Genomic DNA, 17101 nt, shown 5'->3' with positions numbered 1-17101 from the left:
ATTAGAAAAGTATCTTTGAATCTAAGATGCCCTTTGCAACTACATATAGGGTCCCTCTCCTCTCTCTTTCTGAAAAGATAAGGGCGGGGGGTTTGTGTGTTTGAAGCCATTGATTCCAGTGCAAGTTATGTCATCTTATGACTTTATGAGCACCCCTGAGAATGGGATTCAATTCGATGGCCATTTGTACAAAGAGCTTGATCTTGAATCTTTTGCTAATTTTATTTTTTATTATACTACTGACGCAAGGCTTGGAGTTCCAAACAGCAAAGAACACACCCCTGGTGTGTTCCACATGATTCAAGATTCAAGACTTGAATCAGTTTATTTTGTTTCCTATTTAAATTAAGACTTTTTTCTAGTCTTCCTATTTTAATTAGGATTAGTTATTTATGTTTCCTACTTTATCTAGGATTTAGTTTTTCTATTTTATCTAGATTTTCTATTGCATTTCAATTTATCTATAATACCTAGATGTTTCCTATTAGGTTTAGGAGTCTAAAAGCTCTATAAATAGGCCTTATTTAAATGTATTTCAGTTCACATTTCAGTTAAAAAAAAATTTTGCAGATAATTTTCTCTCTATTTTTTACTCTGTGTGTGAGTGTATGTTACTTTTGTGCTTCATGCTGCGTCAAATACACAAGTTTTTCTAAATTCTATCGTCAGAAGAGTACTTTGGATTATCAAACCTATTTCTCTTTGTCAGTGCATCTTATGTCATTCTATGGCTTTATGAGCAACCCTGAGACGGATTCAATTTGATGGTCATTTGTACTAAGAGCTCGATCTTGAATCTTTTACAAATTTTATTTTTGATTTTATCACAGAAGTTTTTCTAAATTCCATGTTCAAAAGCGTTCTTTTTCCCAAAACCACAAGAAAATAAAACATCAATTTCTTCTTCAAGAAAAACCAAAAAACGATCTACAAACAATGCAACCTAGGACATCGTACTAGAATCAAAAATTAAGATTTAAGAATGAAACTTGCATGCCTGTTGGACTGCAAATGGTTGAATAAGAGAACACCAAGGCTTATTTTCCAAATCAGGTACTAATCATCCATAACATCGACATTTAGGGGCTTATTTTCCAAATCAGGTACTAATCATCCATAACATCGACATTTAGCTATATAAAACTTTGACATCACTAGTTGAATAAAACATAGAAATAAGATAGCGATTATGAATTTTCAAACACATCATCCTCTCTATTTCTGAACTATGATAATTCATAAAAGTAAAATAAAAAAAAAAAGAAAAAAATTGTGTACCATGCTGTAGTTTAAGCTCATTCCAAGCAATCATTTGATATAACTAGCCAAGCGTAGCTAATGACCAATTGAAATATGAATGAAACTTCAAAAATTGGCAGCAACCAAATCAATAATTACTTATTGGCCCAAAAAAAAGACCTTTTATTGAAAAGTTTGGTAACACTACCACCCTTAACTTCTATTTGAATTAACACCTGAATATTTATTTTTGTAACTAATGGGTATAATTTTTTCCAGTCGACAGCATTAGGGGTAAGCACTATTCAGTTTGAACCAAATAAACTAAAACAACCCACCCTAATTCGATAATTCAATTCAGTTCAATTTTAGATTTTAAGATTTTTTGTTATTTCGGTTCGATTGAGTTTTAAAGTAAAAAAAAAAAAAATCAGTTAAACCGAACCAAATAAAGGCAAAACGCTACGTTTTGGCATTTAGAATCAAAGACTTCATCACTTAAATATTTTTCTCTTCATCATACTTCAGACACTTCCCCCTGGTAAGGCACGATTCTTCTCTTCCCCTTATCCCTCTCACTTTGTCCTCTCCTCTCTCCCTTCCCTACCACTCAGTTCTTCTTAAAGATAATATACCACAGTAACACTCGCTCAATCCTCGTCATCTATGGCCACCAACCTACGGCTCACTCCTCTGTCATCAGTCAGCGCAATTCCTCTCGCAACCTGCAGCCTACAATTTGTCTATTTCCCTTCTCCAGTCCACTATTCGGTAGGTTAGTTTGCCTCTGATTAATTTGAATTGTTAGATGCATATTCAATCATTCAGTAATTAGTTGTATAGATACATGTTATTTCTTTGCTTGGATGGATGTTATTGATTGGCTTGAATTAGGACTAGAACCTGATTTTCTATTATTTCAATTGCTAATTTGCAAGATTTTGGACAGTTTGTGTGGGCTACTTGCTTAATTGGGATTTAATTGAAATTGAGTTAGGGTTTGCACGGAAATTTTCAATTCTTGCATTTTTGTCGATTTGTTAATTTTGATTTGAATTAAATTAAGGTTGCATGTCCAGATTAATCCTAATCTTACTAAAAAATGAACAATTGAACTCAACTTCACTGACTAGTTGATTTCTGTTCCATTTGGTTAATGAGAAAACTAGTTGATTTCTGTTCCATTTGGTTAATGAGAAAACAATGACCAAATTTGGGACTGTTATATGCATTATGTGAAAACTATTTGGTCGATTTCTAGAATTGTATATTATATGTAATTGTATATTAAGTGATCCATGCAGGCAGGTTGTTTTCATTTCATAATGGATTTGTCATTTTTATTTCGTATGCAGGTTAGTTTTTAAATTGCAAAGATGGCACAACAAGAAACAACTAAGGATCCTCCTGTGGCACCTTCTCATCCACCTCTAGTTGCTTCAAGCCAAACCGAAGCCAACAAAGCAACTTTCAAAATGATAAGGAAGGGCATGAAGCCCAGATTAGCTGTTTGGGATCACTTTTCAAAGTTTCTTTGATGATAGTGGCTCATGAAGAGGCAAGCGCAATTATTGTTACAAAGAATTTTTCCATAACAAAAAAAAAAACAAAAACAAGGCAACACTATACTTAGAAATCACATGTTTGCATGCATAAAAAACCCACATAGTATGACCACTAGACAATCACAATTGTCTTTACAACCACCTTCGAGTACACAAGAGGGAAGGGGAAGTCATTTTGGTACACTAACTACTAGGAGTTTTGATCATGAGGTATAGAGATGGAAACAAGCTAAAATGATAATTGTTGATAAGCTCCATTTATGTTTGTAGAAGGGGAAGGTTTTAAACAATGGGTCAAATATACACAACCTAGGTTTCGAATTCCATCACGTTTGACAGTTTCAAGGAATTGTTATGATTTAGAGGAGAGGAAAAATTTGAAGAATTACTTTCAAAAGTCTAATCAAAGGGTATGCATTAGCCCAGATACATGGACTTTGTTCATATGATCAATTATGTATGTATCACTGTACATTATATTGATGATAATTGGACATTGCACAAAATAATTCTTAATTTTTGTCCAATTAATAGTCATAAGAGTGATGATAATGGCATGGTAGTTAGGAGTTGTTTGCTTAATTGGGGAATTAAGAGAGTGTTTATTGTAACTAATGATAAAGCTAGTTCAAATAATGTTGCTATTGCCTATTTGAAAAAGAGGGATGGGGGTTTAGCAATTTAAATTGCAAGTACCTCCACATGAGATGCTGCACATAATTAACTTGATTATTGTTGATGGATTGATGGAAACCAACATTCCAATAAAAAAGGTTAGGGAAGCAATTGGATATGTTAGGCAATCTCCTGCAAGGTTGCACAAGTTTAAATCATGTTGTGAGATGGAGAGAATTGAAAATAAAAGTTCTTTATGCTTAGATGTGTGCACTAGGTGAAATTCCACTTATTCGATGTTAGATGCTGCACAAAAGTTTGAAAATGTATTTGATAGATATGCCATTGCAGATAGATGCTTTAAACTTGATCTTCAATGAGGTGATGGTTTGCCAGATAGTTTGAATTGGAAACATGTTAAGACAATTGTGGAATTTTTAGGCCACTTTTATGATCTTACCTTGAGAATATTAGGATCTAGATATGTCACTTTTAATATATTTTTTAATGGGATCAGTTCAGTTGACTGTTTATTGCAAGAGTGGAAAGGAAGTGATGTTAGAATTGCGTGTACGAGTGATAGGATAAAGGTGAAATTTGATAAATACTTGGGGGATCCTAATAAGATTAATAAAATAATTTATATTGCAATAGTGATTGGTCCTTGATATAAGTTGAAATTTATGAAATTCACTCTTTTAGCTGCGTATAGAAAAGAAAAGGGTATGGAATTGGCACAGAAAACTATATTGGTTGTATATGAGTTGTTTCATGAATACAAGAAAACATTTCAAACTGAAAATAGATGTGATAGCACTATAATTGGAAATACAAGTGAAAACAAAGTAAGTGAAGGAACAAAAAAGAAATCAAGGTTGAATTTAGGGATTAATTCTTGAATCATAAATGATGGAAACCAAATGGCACCAAGCTCTTAAGGACCAATAACAATGGCAAGAGCTAAGAAGTTGCAAGGGCTGATTCAGGAGATTTTGGCCAGAGAGCAAGGTTGTCAACTTGGGAATGCAAGAAGAACGTAAGTGGATCATATTGGTGCAAGTTTGCAGGGATGGAGATCAAACCATGCATGAGTAGCAATAACAATAGAACAATCGGAACAAGACAAAATGGTGCACACCCAAACAGCATGGCTGTGCTACAACCCACGTTAGACACAGATGCACCTATTCATTGTGGTCCCCTATCACTTTATGCCATTAGCCACATATGCGCCACTCATGGGCCTATGACTTTGGTCCCTCATTGCTTTATGCTTGTACCTTATGGATGTAGCTAATTAGGGTTTCTTTTATGATGTACAAGCTGAATATTCTCTAGGATTTTATCTCCTTTTGGCAGCCACCTACATAAGGCTCTTTATCTCCTACTTTTAGCAACTTTTGGACAAATATTATTGAGAGGAGAATTTGTTCCCTTTGATTCTTCAAAGAACAACTTTTCTTGTCAAGTCTGATTGCTTGCAAGATTAATTAGCATTGATATTCTTAGTTCTTTCATCTATAAATGAAACGGATTAAGAATCCTTTATTTGCATCTTTGGAATTTCTTAATTACCTAAATATAATTTTCAGTTAGTAAAGAAATCATTGGTGTTGAATCTGATTTTGAGCTTTCTTGGGTAATAAACATCAATTTGCTTGTGGGTTTCAAGGCAAGTCCATTGGGATTCACATCATTTTGGTATCAAAACATTGGCTCTTGACAACGGGCTTGTTTATTTTCTATTTATTTTCGGTTCATGATGTTTGGTTCATAGTGATTCTTTTCATTTCATCCTGATTTTTGTGTTTCGGTTTCTTTGGAGTCTTTTGATTATTGTTGCTGTGTTTCTTTGTTCTTCTTCTATACCAATTTTCTTTTGAATGCCAAATAGGGGTTTTGAGTCTATTAATTTCTTTGATTCATTTTGCTCTAGTTCACAAGCAAGGATATTTTATTGGACATTATCTATCCAGTTAGACTGACACCTCTATTTGTTTTCATGGATTAGTATGTGATACTAATAAAAATAGAATGGTAAGTCTCATGCTATCTGACATTATGATGTTGGGACAAATACAGTGGGTATTTATAAGATAAGTAGGCCAAATCAGTGGCGTATAAATAATATATACATGTAGTTTACTTTTGTCAATATGTTGTCATCTAGATCATAATAGTGCATAGTTCATTGACCTGAGATGACACAATTATCTCGTATATAAGTGATTTAAGTTAGATACTGCTTACATATTTGTAAGAATTATAATTTAGATTAGGACATGATTCGGAGCAATTAGGGTTTGACATGAACCGTAACCCTAACTTGAGTCGGGACTTTGTAACAGAGAGACTTTAGCACATAGTATGTATGATCAAGGTTCTAAGAAAATGATGATTTAATTCATCACTAGTTAGGCAGTCATTATACACTATGCTAGATGTCAATCATAATTTATAAAAACCAAGGCTAGAGTAATGAGTACATAAAAGGGACAAAACCTAAAATTAAGTAAAACATAGTGCTGTCAAAAGCGCTAAGCGCCCTTAAGGCGAGAAGGTCCTCCATCACTCAAGGCGCTAGGCGCTTGCCTAGGCGCTCACCCAAGCAAATTCAGGCGCTAATTCATTCTAAAATAATAAATAATTAAATATACAATGTAAAAAACTCTCATGTTACACAATCAATAAATTGCTAAATTTCATATTCATATTCCACAGCATATTATGTGTTTTAAGTTTCAAGATCAAAAGCATTCATGTATGTTTTCATGTTGTATCCTTTTTATTGTTTGTGTGTGTTGATGCGATAGATTTTTCAGCCATTTGTTTTGATCCTAACCAAATAAAAAAAATAAAAAATAAAAAAAATTCCATCATAAGAATTAAGAACACTAGAATAGATTAAAATGGTAACTTGTAAATACTAGAATGGACTAGATTATTATAATAGAGTACTCAAATAGATTGTAGTATGTAATGTAACAGAATTTTAGAAAAATAATATTCATTGAATGTATTGAGTGTTTCCTTAAAAAATAATATTCAAGAGGTGTAAAAAAAATTTAGGATGAATAGTGTATTTGATGGAGTTAGGAATTTAAATCATAGATCAATGAAGGAGAAGAATTTAAAGATTCTTTTATTTCCACTGACTGAGTATAAGAACAATGAAATCCAAAGAACTCCACAACACTTCTAATAAGGAGTAATAAAAACAAGAAAAAAAACAATAAACGTACTCGGCCGGAATAACAAAAATGTTTAACAAAAAAAAAAAAAGAAAGAAAGAGGAGAAGGTGGCCATTTTCTCTCTCAACTTTTTTTTTAAATTTCTTGTATTTTCTGGCCTTTATTCACCTTTTCTCACCTCGCCTAGGCCTCCTGGGCAGCTCCTAGTTGAAGTCGCCTTGCCTAGAGGCTTCCCAGGCGAGGTGCCTAGATTTCGCCTTGCCAGGGTGTAAGGGGGACAGCCCGTTATCCCTCGAGGATTGGCCAACCCAGCCAAGCCGTAGGCCTATGAAATGGTATAAGGGCACGATTGATGAGAATGAGAAGTTTGGCGGACACTTTTATAAATATGGAAAAGTCCAGGGGGGTGTGATGGGTGAGACATACTGATGTCTCCTCCTGCCAGAGGTCACTATGCTCCTAATGCTCTTTAGGGGGGTGTGACTAGTTGGGCACTGGTGAGCACGGTCGGGCCCAGCTAGTTGCCGAATTTGGTGTCAAGCTCTCCACCATCCCCGGGGTCACTGGCGCAAGGGCGTGACTCTAAGTGAGCTCCCTACGTACTCATTGTACTAGGCGGCGGGCATCGGGCTCTCGAGAGATAGGGACTCGGTGTCTCCATGAAGAAGGAGCTTCATGGACACTACAAGGCCGAGGGGCTTGTAGTGCGCGTCTCTCCTAGGCCCGAGGTTTCGGTATAAGGGCCAATGATGCTACTCGGTATAGGGGAACAATATTAGATTGGCTTTGGGTTCAGCCATATGGTCGGATGTTGCTTATTGCCTTGCTTTCGGATGATGGTTGTTGCCTAGTTTTCGGATGAGGCTTGTGGATGTACACGATGAAGGGCGACATCGTGCTACAAGGAATATCAATGCTCGATGATCGGGCTAGATACTTGAAAGACCCTCGATAAGAACACTTGAGATCCTTTATTCAAGGGAAAGACCCTTGAATACGAGTAGGCTGGCCTAGATTGGGTGGAAGTCTAGGCGCCGCACGGGACTACTGTCCGAGCTAGGAAGTGGACCCGTGACAGTTGGTATCAGAGCAAGGTCAGTGCTCGTGATGGATAATAATCCATACCTTCCTCGAGAAGCCTTCGATTGTGTGATGCACACGAGATGTGAAAATAATGAGAAACGATGGAATCCAATGGTTATGGAATAAAGCGATGAAAGCTAATCGTGCGTTCACCTTGAGGAAGGGTGAGCGGAGTATGCAACCTCGAAATGGGGAAAGGGCGTGATGTCCTTGTTAGAAACATATTGTGGCATGCACAACGTATAAGGGATATGTGGGGCAAATGAGTATTCTTGATGTTGTTGAGCCCTGAAGAGGTGGTATGCGAGTGCAGTACACCAATTGGGGCTCCTCAATGCAAAGGATGCTAACATGGGCAAAACAGTGTGCGAAGTTGGCAAATGACATTTGCCAAGCAAGTAACATCATTTGAGACATTGGTCAGATAAAAATGAGGCAATCGATATTGAGAAAACATTAGAAAATATGGGGCAATTGGTAGCCCTAAAGCCATTAAGATGGTGAATGACCCTTGTCGGGTGATGAGATTCAATATTCGGGATTGCTTAAAAGACTGTGAAAGTCTTCGAGACATGTGGGGATGAGTAAGCCCCAAGGATCGATAAGACGATTGCGAATTGTTAATAGACTGTGGAAGTCTTTCGACATATGGGGTGTGCTATCCCCAAGCGTTGCGAAATTGTTGGCTCATCTCTTCTATGAGATGGTGTCATACCCTAGTTGGGGTAAGAGTTGGAATTCGAGAGTTACTTATTGGCTATGAAAGCCTTCAAAATACCTTAACGTATTTTGTGCGGGTAAAGAGATGGAAAATTTGAGATCGCTTAACAGTGGTGAGAACCTTCGGAATGATGGGTTGAAATACCCTAATCGGTATGGAGACAGTTGTTTTCTCCTCGGAGAATGCCCATTGCGGTTGGCTGCTATAACCTTCAAATGAAGGATGAGAAATGTATTGAGTCCCTTGAAATATGAATGTTGCTATCCTATGGATAACATAGAAAGTGAAACTGTTGCTAGAGTGCAACTTGAGGCGAGACGGTCCTTGAAATGCCATTGATGGCAAATTTGGCTTATGTGTGGATTCTATTGAATCCCACGTAATTACGAGGCGATTGATGCTATGTGCAGCTGAAGCAAAATCAGCTATGTGATAAATTCGAAAAAGGGACAAGTGGATCCCAAATCATGTTGCGTAGAAATTGAGTTGGCTTACGATAAGCCTAGAAAGGGTATGAAACCCAAGGTCCCATTTTGGAGGTAACGAGTTGGCTCGTGGTAACACGAGAAAGGGCGGAGGCCCAATTGTGCATGTAAGCACTATTAAGTTGCATTGGCAAACGGTAGCCAAATGTCCCTATGAAACTCAAAAAGTTTCGGATACCTAGTACTGGTAACTAGGTCATAATGCTGATGGTGGTAGCTTATATGAGAAAAAGCTCACCAAAACAATCGTAAAATACGAGATGGTGCTGTTCAGAGCCACATGGTGATAAAAGTGGTGATACCACGTGTGGGAGGGCTGCACGCCTCATTAGATGTAATCTTTTGAGGAGAGGGTAATGACTCCCCGATGAATTGGGTGTGCCAATAGAGCTTGAGGCCACCTTGAATACCTATGAAGTGAGAATACATAGAGATGATGAAGCACTTGTCAAGTGACATTGAGTTATGGGCAAACGAATGATCTTGGGATCACAATTGTGACGATAGTGGTGTCAAATAGAGTCCTAGACATCTGTGGGAAATCTAAGCAATTGTGATGGCCAAGCATTTAGATTGCGATAACGAGATGAGCTTGATGACTGTGGCAGTCGTGTATATGTGTTTTTCACCGAGGAAACAAAAATAAGAAGCATGTGGGATAAGAGAAGTCCCTCGAGGCGATCTTGTGATAATTTTGCAGGTGGAGAGTGCAATCATGAGCAATATGATATCCCTTCAAGATGTTAACCCCATTCCAAGTGGAAGATGATAAGTAGTAAAAGGTGGAGACCTCAAGAGATCATAAAGGCCAAACTCACTTGGTGTTACCCAAGATGAATCAAAGCCAAATAGGAAGAGAACGAGGAGAGCAGAAGCAATTGGTAGCCGAGAATTGTTTATCATCGATAAACGGTAGCATCAAGAGAGGAGTATACCACCGATGGGTGTGCAGTAAGAAATGAGGGCAAGCCTAACATGAGCAATGAGTCCCACGAGCATAATTTGAGTTCCCGAGAGGAACGTGGCAATACACGAAATCGGTAATGTGTCAGTTTCGGTATTCATTTACATGATGATTATGTTGTTCCTTATTGGCAACCATAATACTAGAGCATAGCTCCGAAATGGAATACTATTGCTTCCTTATGCTTGAGTTCATGTATAACACTATTTTGTATTGTGATTCTTTTGCGAGGTACTTACGATGGCGCAACCATAAGGCAAAGCCACAAGAATGACTTAACGAAGGCCCAATGAGATTCATGCGGAGGCATGTTAAGCACAGTACGGAGAAATGAAGCATCGGAAGAACCATCACAACATGAGATGTGAAGAATTAAGTGGGGGAGTATGCAGATGATTGAATAGATCCACTAAAGTGAGAATTCACTAGAATGCCAGGCCGCAGTAACAACAGCAGTAGTCGACAGGGGTGTCGAGTATCTACATGGAGGAGAAGGTCACAAGGAAGAATATGACACTTCTACCATTGATCGAGTGGGCCACTGATCGAGTGGGACAACCATGCCACCATCCTAACATGAGGATGATATGAAGAAGGTGTAAAAAGATACACACAAGTTCATATGAAGATACATAAGGGAATCACGAGATCAATATGTGAGAACCAGACATAACGAGAAATTTGAAGAGGCATAAGATGTTTGGGGAGAGCTTTGTCCAACATGGTGACTAACTTGGAGAGGCACAAGATGTTCAGGAGAGCATTGTTCAATAGGAGGTGTTCAGGGAAAATCGATGAGGACATCGATTGTTTAAGTGGGGGAGAATGTAAGGGGGACAGCCCGTTATCCCTCGAGGATTGGCCAACCCAGCCAAGCCGTAGGCCTATGAAATGGTATAAGGGCACGATTGATGAGAATGAGAAGTTTGGCGGACACTTTTATAAATATGGAAAAGTCCAGGGGGGTGTGATGGGTGAGACATACTGATGTCTCCTCCTGCCAGAGGTCACTATGCTCCTAATGCTCTTTAGGGGGGTGTGACTAGTTGGGCACTGGTGAGCACGGTCGGGCCCAGCTAGTTGCCGAATTTGGTGTCAAGCTCTCCACCATCCCCGGGGTCACTGGCGCAAGGGCGTGACTCTAAGTGAGCTCCCTACGTACTCATTGTACTAGGCGGCGGGCATCGGGCTCTCGAGAGATAGGGACTCGGTGTCTCCATGAAGAAGGAGCTTCATGGACACTACAAGGCCGAGGGGCTTGTAGTGCGCGTCTCTCCTAGGCCCGAGGTTTCGGTATAAGGGCCAATGATGCTACTCGGTATAGGGGAACAATATTAGATTGGCTTTGGGTTCAGCCATATGGTCGGATGTTGCTTATTGCCTTGTTTTCGGATGATGGTTGTTGCCTAGTTTTCAGATGAGGCTTGTGGATGTACACGATGAAGGGCGACATCGTGCTACAAGGAATATCAATGCTCGATGATCGGGCTAGATACTTGAAAGTCCCTCGATAAGAACACTTGAGATCCTTTATAAAAGGGAAAGACCCTTGAATACGAGTAGGCTGGCCTAGATTGGGTGGAAGTCTAGGCGCCGCACGGGACTACTGTCCGAGCTAGGAAGTGGACCCGTGACACAGGGTGCCTAGGCAAGCACCTAGGCGCCTGGCGACAACACTAGTAAAACACAAGTAGAGTGCTATTGATTGAGTATAAATACATGAAAAAGTGTTGTGAGGTTATTTCAAACATTCTTCAGGGAATTTACAATCATGCCAAATAGAAGTAGTGAAGGAGAAAGGCAAAATGCATTCTATTTGCAAGCTATCCAACAACGATTTTAGCGCATGAAAGTGGTGTTGGGTATTCGTGCTTATGACTGTGGTTCCCTATTGCTTTATGCTTGTACCTTTTGGCATGTAGCTAATATATAGATTGAATATTTTCTAGGGTTTAATCTCCTTTTGGCATCCACCTATATAACGCTCTTTATCTTCTTCTTTTAGCAACTTTTGGACAAATACTACTGAAGGGAGAATTTGATCCCTTTGGTTCTTCAAAGAACTACTTTTCTTGTCAAGTTTGATTGCTTGCAAGATTAATTATCATTAATATTCTTAGTTCTTTCATCTATATATGAAATGGGTTAAGAATCCTTTATTTGCATTTTTGGAATTCCATGGTTACCTAAATATATTTTTTGGCTAGTCAAGAAATCCTTGGTGTTGAATCTGATTTTGAGCTTTCTTGGGTATTCAACAACAATTTGTTTGTGGGTTTGGCCAATCCACTGGGGCTCACATCAATAAAATAGAGACTTGAGAAGCTAACAAAAAGACTATCTCATATTGCTATATAAATGAGGGCATTAATGTGGTAGATGAAAAAGAAGAATTGGATATATTAAAGTGGTGGCAACATAATTCTAGCAGATTTTCCATCTTTTCATACATAGTCAAAGATATATTGGCAGTGCCTATATCTATAGTTGCTTCAGAATCAACCTTTAGCATTGTAGATACAGTACTTGCTCCTTTTTAAGATTTCTTTAACTCCTAAAATAATTAAAGCCTTAATATGCACACAGGATTTGTTGCCGAAATCCCATTACTGCAAATCCATTGAAGAACAAATATCAGACCTTGAAAGGCTTGAAGAGGGTATTTATTAATCTCAATTAATTTGCTTTTACTTTTTTCTAATTTATTTGCTAAATTATTTTTTACTTATTTTTCAGAGTTTGCACTTTGTGAAATAAGTAGCACCAATGAAAACACTGTTAATTTGGAACGGGTAAATATTGCCATAATCGCTTAGAGTTATTATTGTTTATTTTGTTAATTTTTTTTCTCAATTATAATACTTTCCAAGTTTCCATGTTTGCATATCCATCAGCTAGTATTTGAAGCATTCAAACTTGCTAGTTGGAGACAAAGTGGTAGAAATTTGTAATATATTAATTTGATCGTATGGCTTTTATCTTGGAGACTTGCTTGTTAGCTTTTATATTTGTTGCAAACACTGTGATTGTTTAATGAGGACTGTACAAGGACATTTATTTTATTGTATTTGGATTGTACAAGAACTTCTATTTTATTGGTTTATATGAGGACTTTAATTTTATTGTATTAGGACTGTTAAGGACTTCTATTACATTAACTTTGTGATGGACATTCATGTTCAAATTTCTTTACTTTTATAAGGATTTTATGTAACACACGCGCGCGCACGCACACGCACAAATTGTTTAATTTTATTAAAACTCAAAATCGATTGAATTACACCAAATCATGCGCGCGGGCGCACACACACACACACACACTGATTGAATTAAACCAAATCAAATTACACACACAAATTGTTTAATTTTATTAAAACCCAAAACCGATTGAATTAAACCAAATCAAATTACACGCACACACACACTGATTGAATTAAACCAAATCAAATTACACACACAAATTGTTTAATTTTATTAAAACCCAAAACCGATTGAATTAAACCAAATCGAATTAGGATTGTTTGGTTTTGTTTGGTTTTCCACACACACACACACACCGATTGAATTAAACCAAATCGAATTACACACAAATTGTTTAATTTTATTAAAACCCAAAACTGATTGAATTAAACCAAATCGAATTAGGATTGTTTGGTTTTGTTTGGTTTTCCACACACACACACACCCCGATTGAATTAAACCAAATCGAATTACACACACAAATTGTTTAATTTTATTAAAACCCAAAACCGATTGAATTAAACCAAATCAAATTAGGATTGTTTGGTTTTCCACGCATTTTGGTTCCGTTCATAATATTTGGCAATTAGGTTATTTCTATTTTGGCGATTCAGCTCGGTTCAGTTCAGTTCGAACCAAGTGCTCACCCCTAGGCAGCATGTTTATATATACGCAATTTGAAGTATGTGGATGAAAAGGGGAAATAGGATTGTTTGGTTTTCCACGCATTTTGGTTCCGTTCGTAATATTTGGCAATTAGGTTATTTCCATTTTGGCGGTTCGGTTCAGTACAGTTCGAACAAAGTGCTCACCCCTAGGCAGCATGTGTATATATACACAAGTTTAAGCATGTGGATGAAAAGGGGAAAAAATAACCCAAAACCGATTGAATTAAACCAAATCGAATTAGGATTGTTTGGTTTTATTTGGTTTTCCACACATTTTGGTTCCGTTCGTAATATTTGGCAATTAGGTTATTTCCATTTTGTCGGTTCAGTTCGGTTCGGTTCGGTTCGGTAGTGCACACCCCTAGGCAGCATGTGTATATATACACATGTTTAAGCATGTGGATGAAAAGGGGAAAAAATATCATTTGTTGTCTCTCTCACTTGCTCCCCTCCCACCCAAACTCTTTCTTTTTCTCTCTACAAGTCAAGAAACAAACTGTAAAATGAAGCATGGCATAGCCACAAACTAATCTGTAAAATGGTAGATAGTAAAGAAGTGTACCTAGAGGAGGAGGAGGAGGAGGAGCAGAGGTAATTGCATTACATAATGCACAACAGACATTTGCTGCTCCTCTTGGATAAAGAAGAATGTTCCTACAGCCACTACACTGAAGCTGGCTCTGCATAGCTGCAAATTGTAAACAATCAACATAGGAAGACTAGTTCAATAGAATTAATCCAAGATCATAAAACACATAAAAACCCAAAATCAACTTTGAATTTTTGTAAATACGCCCCCTCATGGATGCAAAACTTCTCTCATTTCTATTCATTAATGTTAATCATGAATTTTGCTTGTTTTTACAATACCTACGCATTTAATTTTATCACCATGGGTCATAATTTATTGATTTTATTTCAGTTGTATCCAATTATATTGTGTTATACTTCATTCGTGAACTAAAATTGTTAAATGATATGGGCCCCTTGTAGATCTAGGAATTGTTTATAAAAGAGTTGCAGTTCTAAGCACACAAATCATGAAAGAGAGAGAGAGAGAGAGAGAGAGACTGAAAAATACACTAGCATGTAAAGCATAGTACTATATGTATAGGCTTCCTTAGATGATGTGAACGGGAAGTAATGTATTATTTCTGAATAACAAACATCTCCATCTGCCAAATGACATATTCAAGCTAACATCCCGAAATGTCATCATGCATTGCATTCCTAAGTTGAACATCATAGTCAACTTCCAAAACTAACTTTTAAGAGCCCATTGGCATCGAAAATTTACAGTTTCCTTCTTTTGCAAGGGTCAGGAGGCAAATAGAAATGCATGCAGCAGTCCATTGTGCTACTTAAATTATTTCAGCTTCTATAAAACTTGCAATTTCCAATCAAATTGAAGATGACAACTGAACATGTAATGGAACAGGCACAACTGATCAATATGAACTGCTTTCTTGTCATGAATTTGTTGCACGCTTAGAATGAAGGCCTCGCAATTCAAGAAATACAAAACCTAGAATAATTGTTGTTCAATGGAGTTGGCACATAAGCAATTCTTCTTAGGTTGTGTGTCCTAATGGAATTCAAACTATAAATCCCACTTCATTACAATCATCAATTCAACTACATGCACTATCAGATGTGCCCAAAGGGAATTCCATGATAGACAAAAAAACCATCTCCCTAACCCATGAAGAAGCACAATCATTAAAACAGCCAATATCCATCAGCAGTCAAGAATGCCAAAACTGATATTCAATGAAAGAAATTGAAGACCGATGCTTTCAAAAATTGCAAAACTTATTCTCAACTTCTATTTCATTGCTCTCAAAAAAAAAATTATTTCATTGAATACGAGATAAACCTATAAGAAAATTGCAAATCAATGCAAAGATTAATTTAAAAAAAAAAAGAATTATTAAAGTAAAAAACACCTGAATTGCTTCAAAAGAAGAACCGCCTTACGCCCTTTACAGAAGCAAATCGAAAAGAAGGAGTCAAAACTCCTGCCAACCCAAATGAAAATCATCAAATTTAAAAAAAGAAAAAAAAAATAAAGCAATCAAAAACCACAAAAATTAATTAAAACAAATACCCAATTCTTTATCTTTGACGACAACAACGACAACAAAATTATAAAAACAAGAAGAATTTGCTGATCGTCGAAACCAAGGAGATCAGGTGGAGGCTTAGGACCCAAAATCAAGGGGATTTTTTTAATAATTTGTTGAAATCTGATATTGGGTCAAAAAGAAAAGGAAGAAACCGGGGGAGAGCTTATATAGAAAATGTGGATTGTTGAAATTGTTTCTGAATAAACGGAAACTTCCCCTTTCGAAAATTATTCGGCAACACCACCGCAGCATCAGGTGGGTTCCACTTTTTGTACGGTCGAGTTCACGGTGTGGTGGGTATATAGGCAGACCCATATTGGTGTAGGTCAGAAAAATTCATAATATTTTGAAGTTTAGAGTATAGTCATGGAGTTTATTTCTTAAATTTTTGAGTAATAAAATAATTTTTTGATTTTTTAAAAAGATGAATAATGATGATTTTTTTTTTATAATTAACTTTAATTAAAAATTAAATTTGAAATTTTTGTAGTCATGTGAGCTTAAATATTATTGGTAAATGATGGTTTTCATTTAAAGTAACAAATTACAAATTTTAGTTTCAACTAATTAAAAAAGTTTTATGATTTGCTTCCATATAAATTTTGATTTCTATTGTTTCAAAATTTAATATTTTTAGATTTTGAGAATATTTTTTGTGATTTAATTTTTATAATATTATTTAAAATGTTAATTTAATTTTTTATTATATAGTAACATTATTTTTATACTTACTTTTCATGTGAATTGATTTAAATATATTTTATTGTCCCTTAAGCAATTCAAAAGAGGTGAATTGGATTTTAATTAAAAATTTGAAAGCTAAAAGGGATTTTTAAAGAAATTAAACACAAAGTAGAGAAGAAGAATGATGACACAATTTATTTATAGAGGTTCGGCTATCCCAAACTTATGTCTATCTTTAAGAGTTAACTTCACTATTATCTTCTTTACGTGAATATCAAGCCTCTAACGATCCATAAGAGCAAATCCTTGCTTTTTTATAATCATTTTTAATGTTGTAAAGAGCTTTTAGTACAATAAATATTCTCAACATCTTGCTTTCCATTTCATAACATAAGAAATTTACAGTTTAACACAAACTCTAAAGAAATTAATTTATAAGAAATTTACAGTTCAACACAAACTCTAAAGAAATTAATTGTAAAAACTCAAGTTTTAAAGAGAGAAAGAGTTAAAAGACTT

The 17101-nt window shown here is 36.4% G+C and overlaps 1 protein-coding gene across 2 annotated transcripts in view; it reads right to left on the bottom strand.

Annotated features, from left to right (window-relative positions):
• LOC110660561 (protein LSD1) overlaps nucleotides 1-16166 on the bottom strand; it is a 46320-nt gene extending 30154 nt beyond the window's left edge. The window contains exons 1-3 of one of the 2 annotated variants that reach the window (XM_021818908.2): nucleotides 15880-16166; nucleotides 15719-15790; nucleotides 14335-14460 (exon numbers count right to left, since the gene is read on the bottom strand). In XM_021818908.2, coding sequence (XP_021674600.1) covers nucleotides 14335-14458 — 124 coding nt within the window. In that variant the 5' untranslated portion in view covers nucleotides 14459-14460; nucleotides 15719-15790; nucleotides 15880-16166. The remainder of the gene's footprint in view (nucleotides 1-14334; nucleotides 14461-15718; nucleotides 15791-15879) is intronic. The other variant, XM_021818907.2, reaches the window with a different exon arrangement.
• Nucleotides 16167-17101: the final 935 nt, after the last annotated feature.

This window comes from Hevea brasiliensis, chromosome 4 (genome assembly GCF_030052815.1).
Source record: "Hevea brasiliensis isolate MT/VB/25A 57/8 chromosome 4, ASM3005281v1, whole genome shotgun sequence".
In the NCBI taxonomy this organism is placed as follows: domain Eukaryota; kingdom Viridiplantae; phylum Streptophyta; class Magnoliopsida; order Malpighiales; family Euphorbiaceae; genus Hevea; species Hevea brasiliensis.
This window is presented reverse-complemented; position numbering and strand designations above follow the sequence as displayed.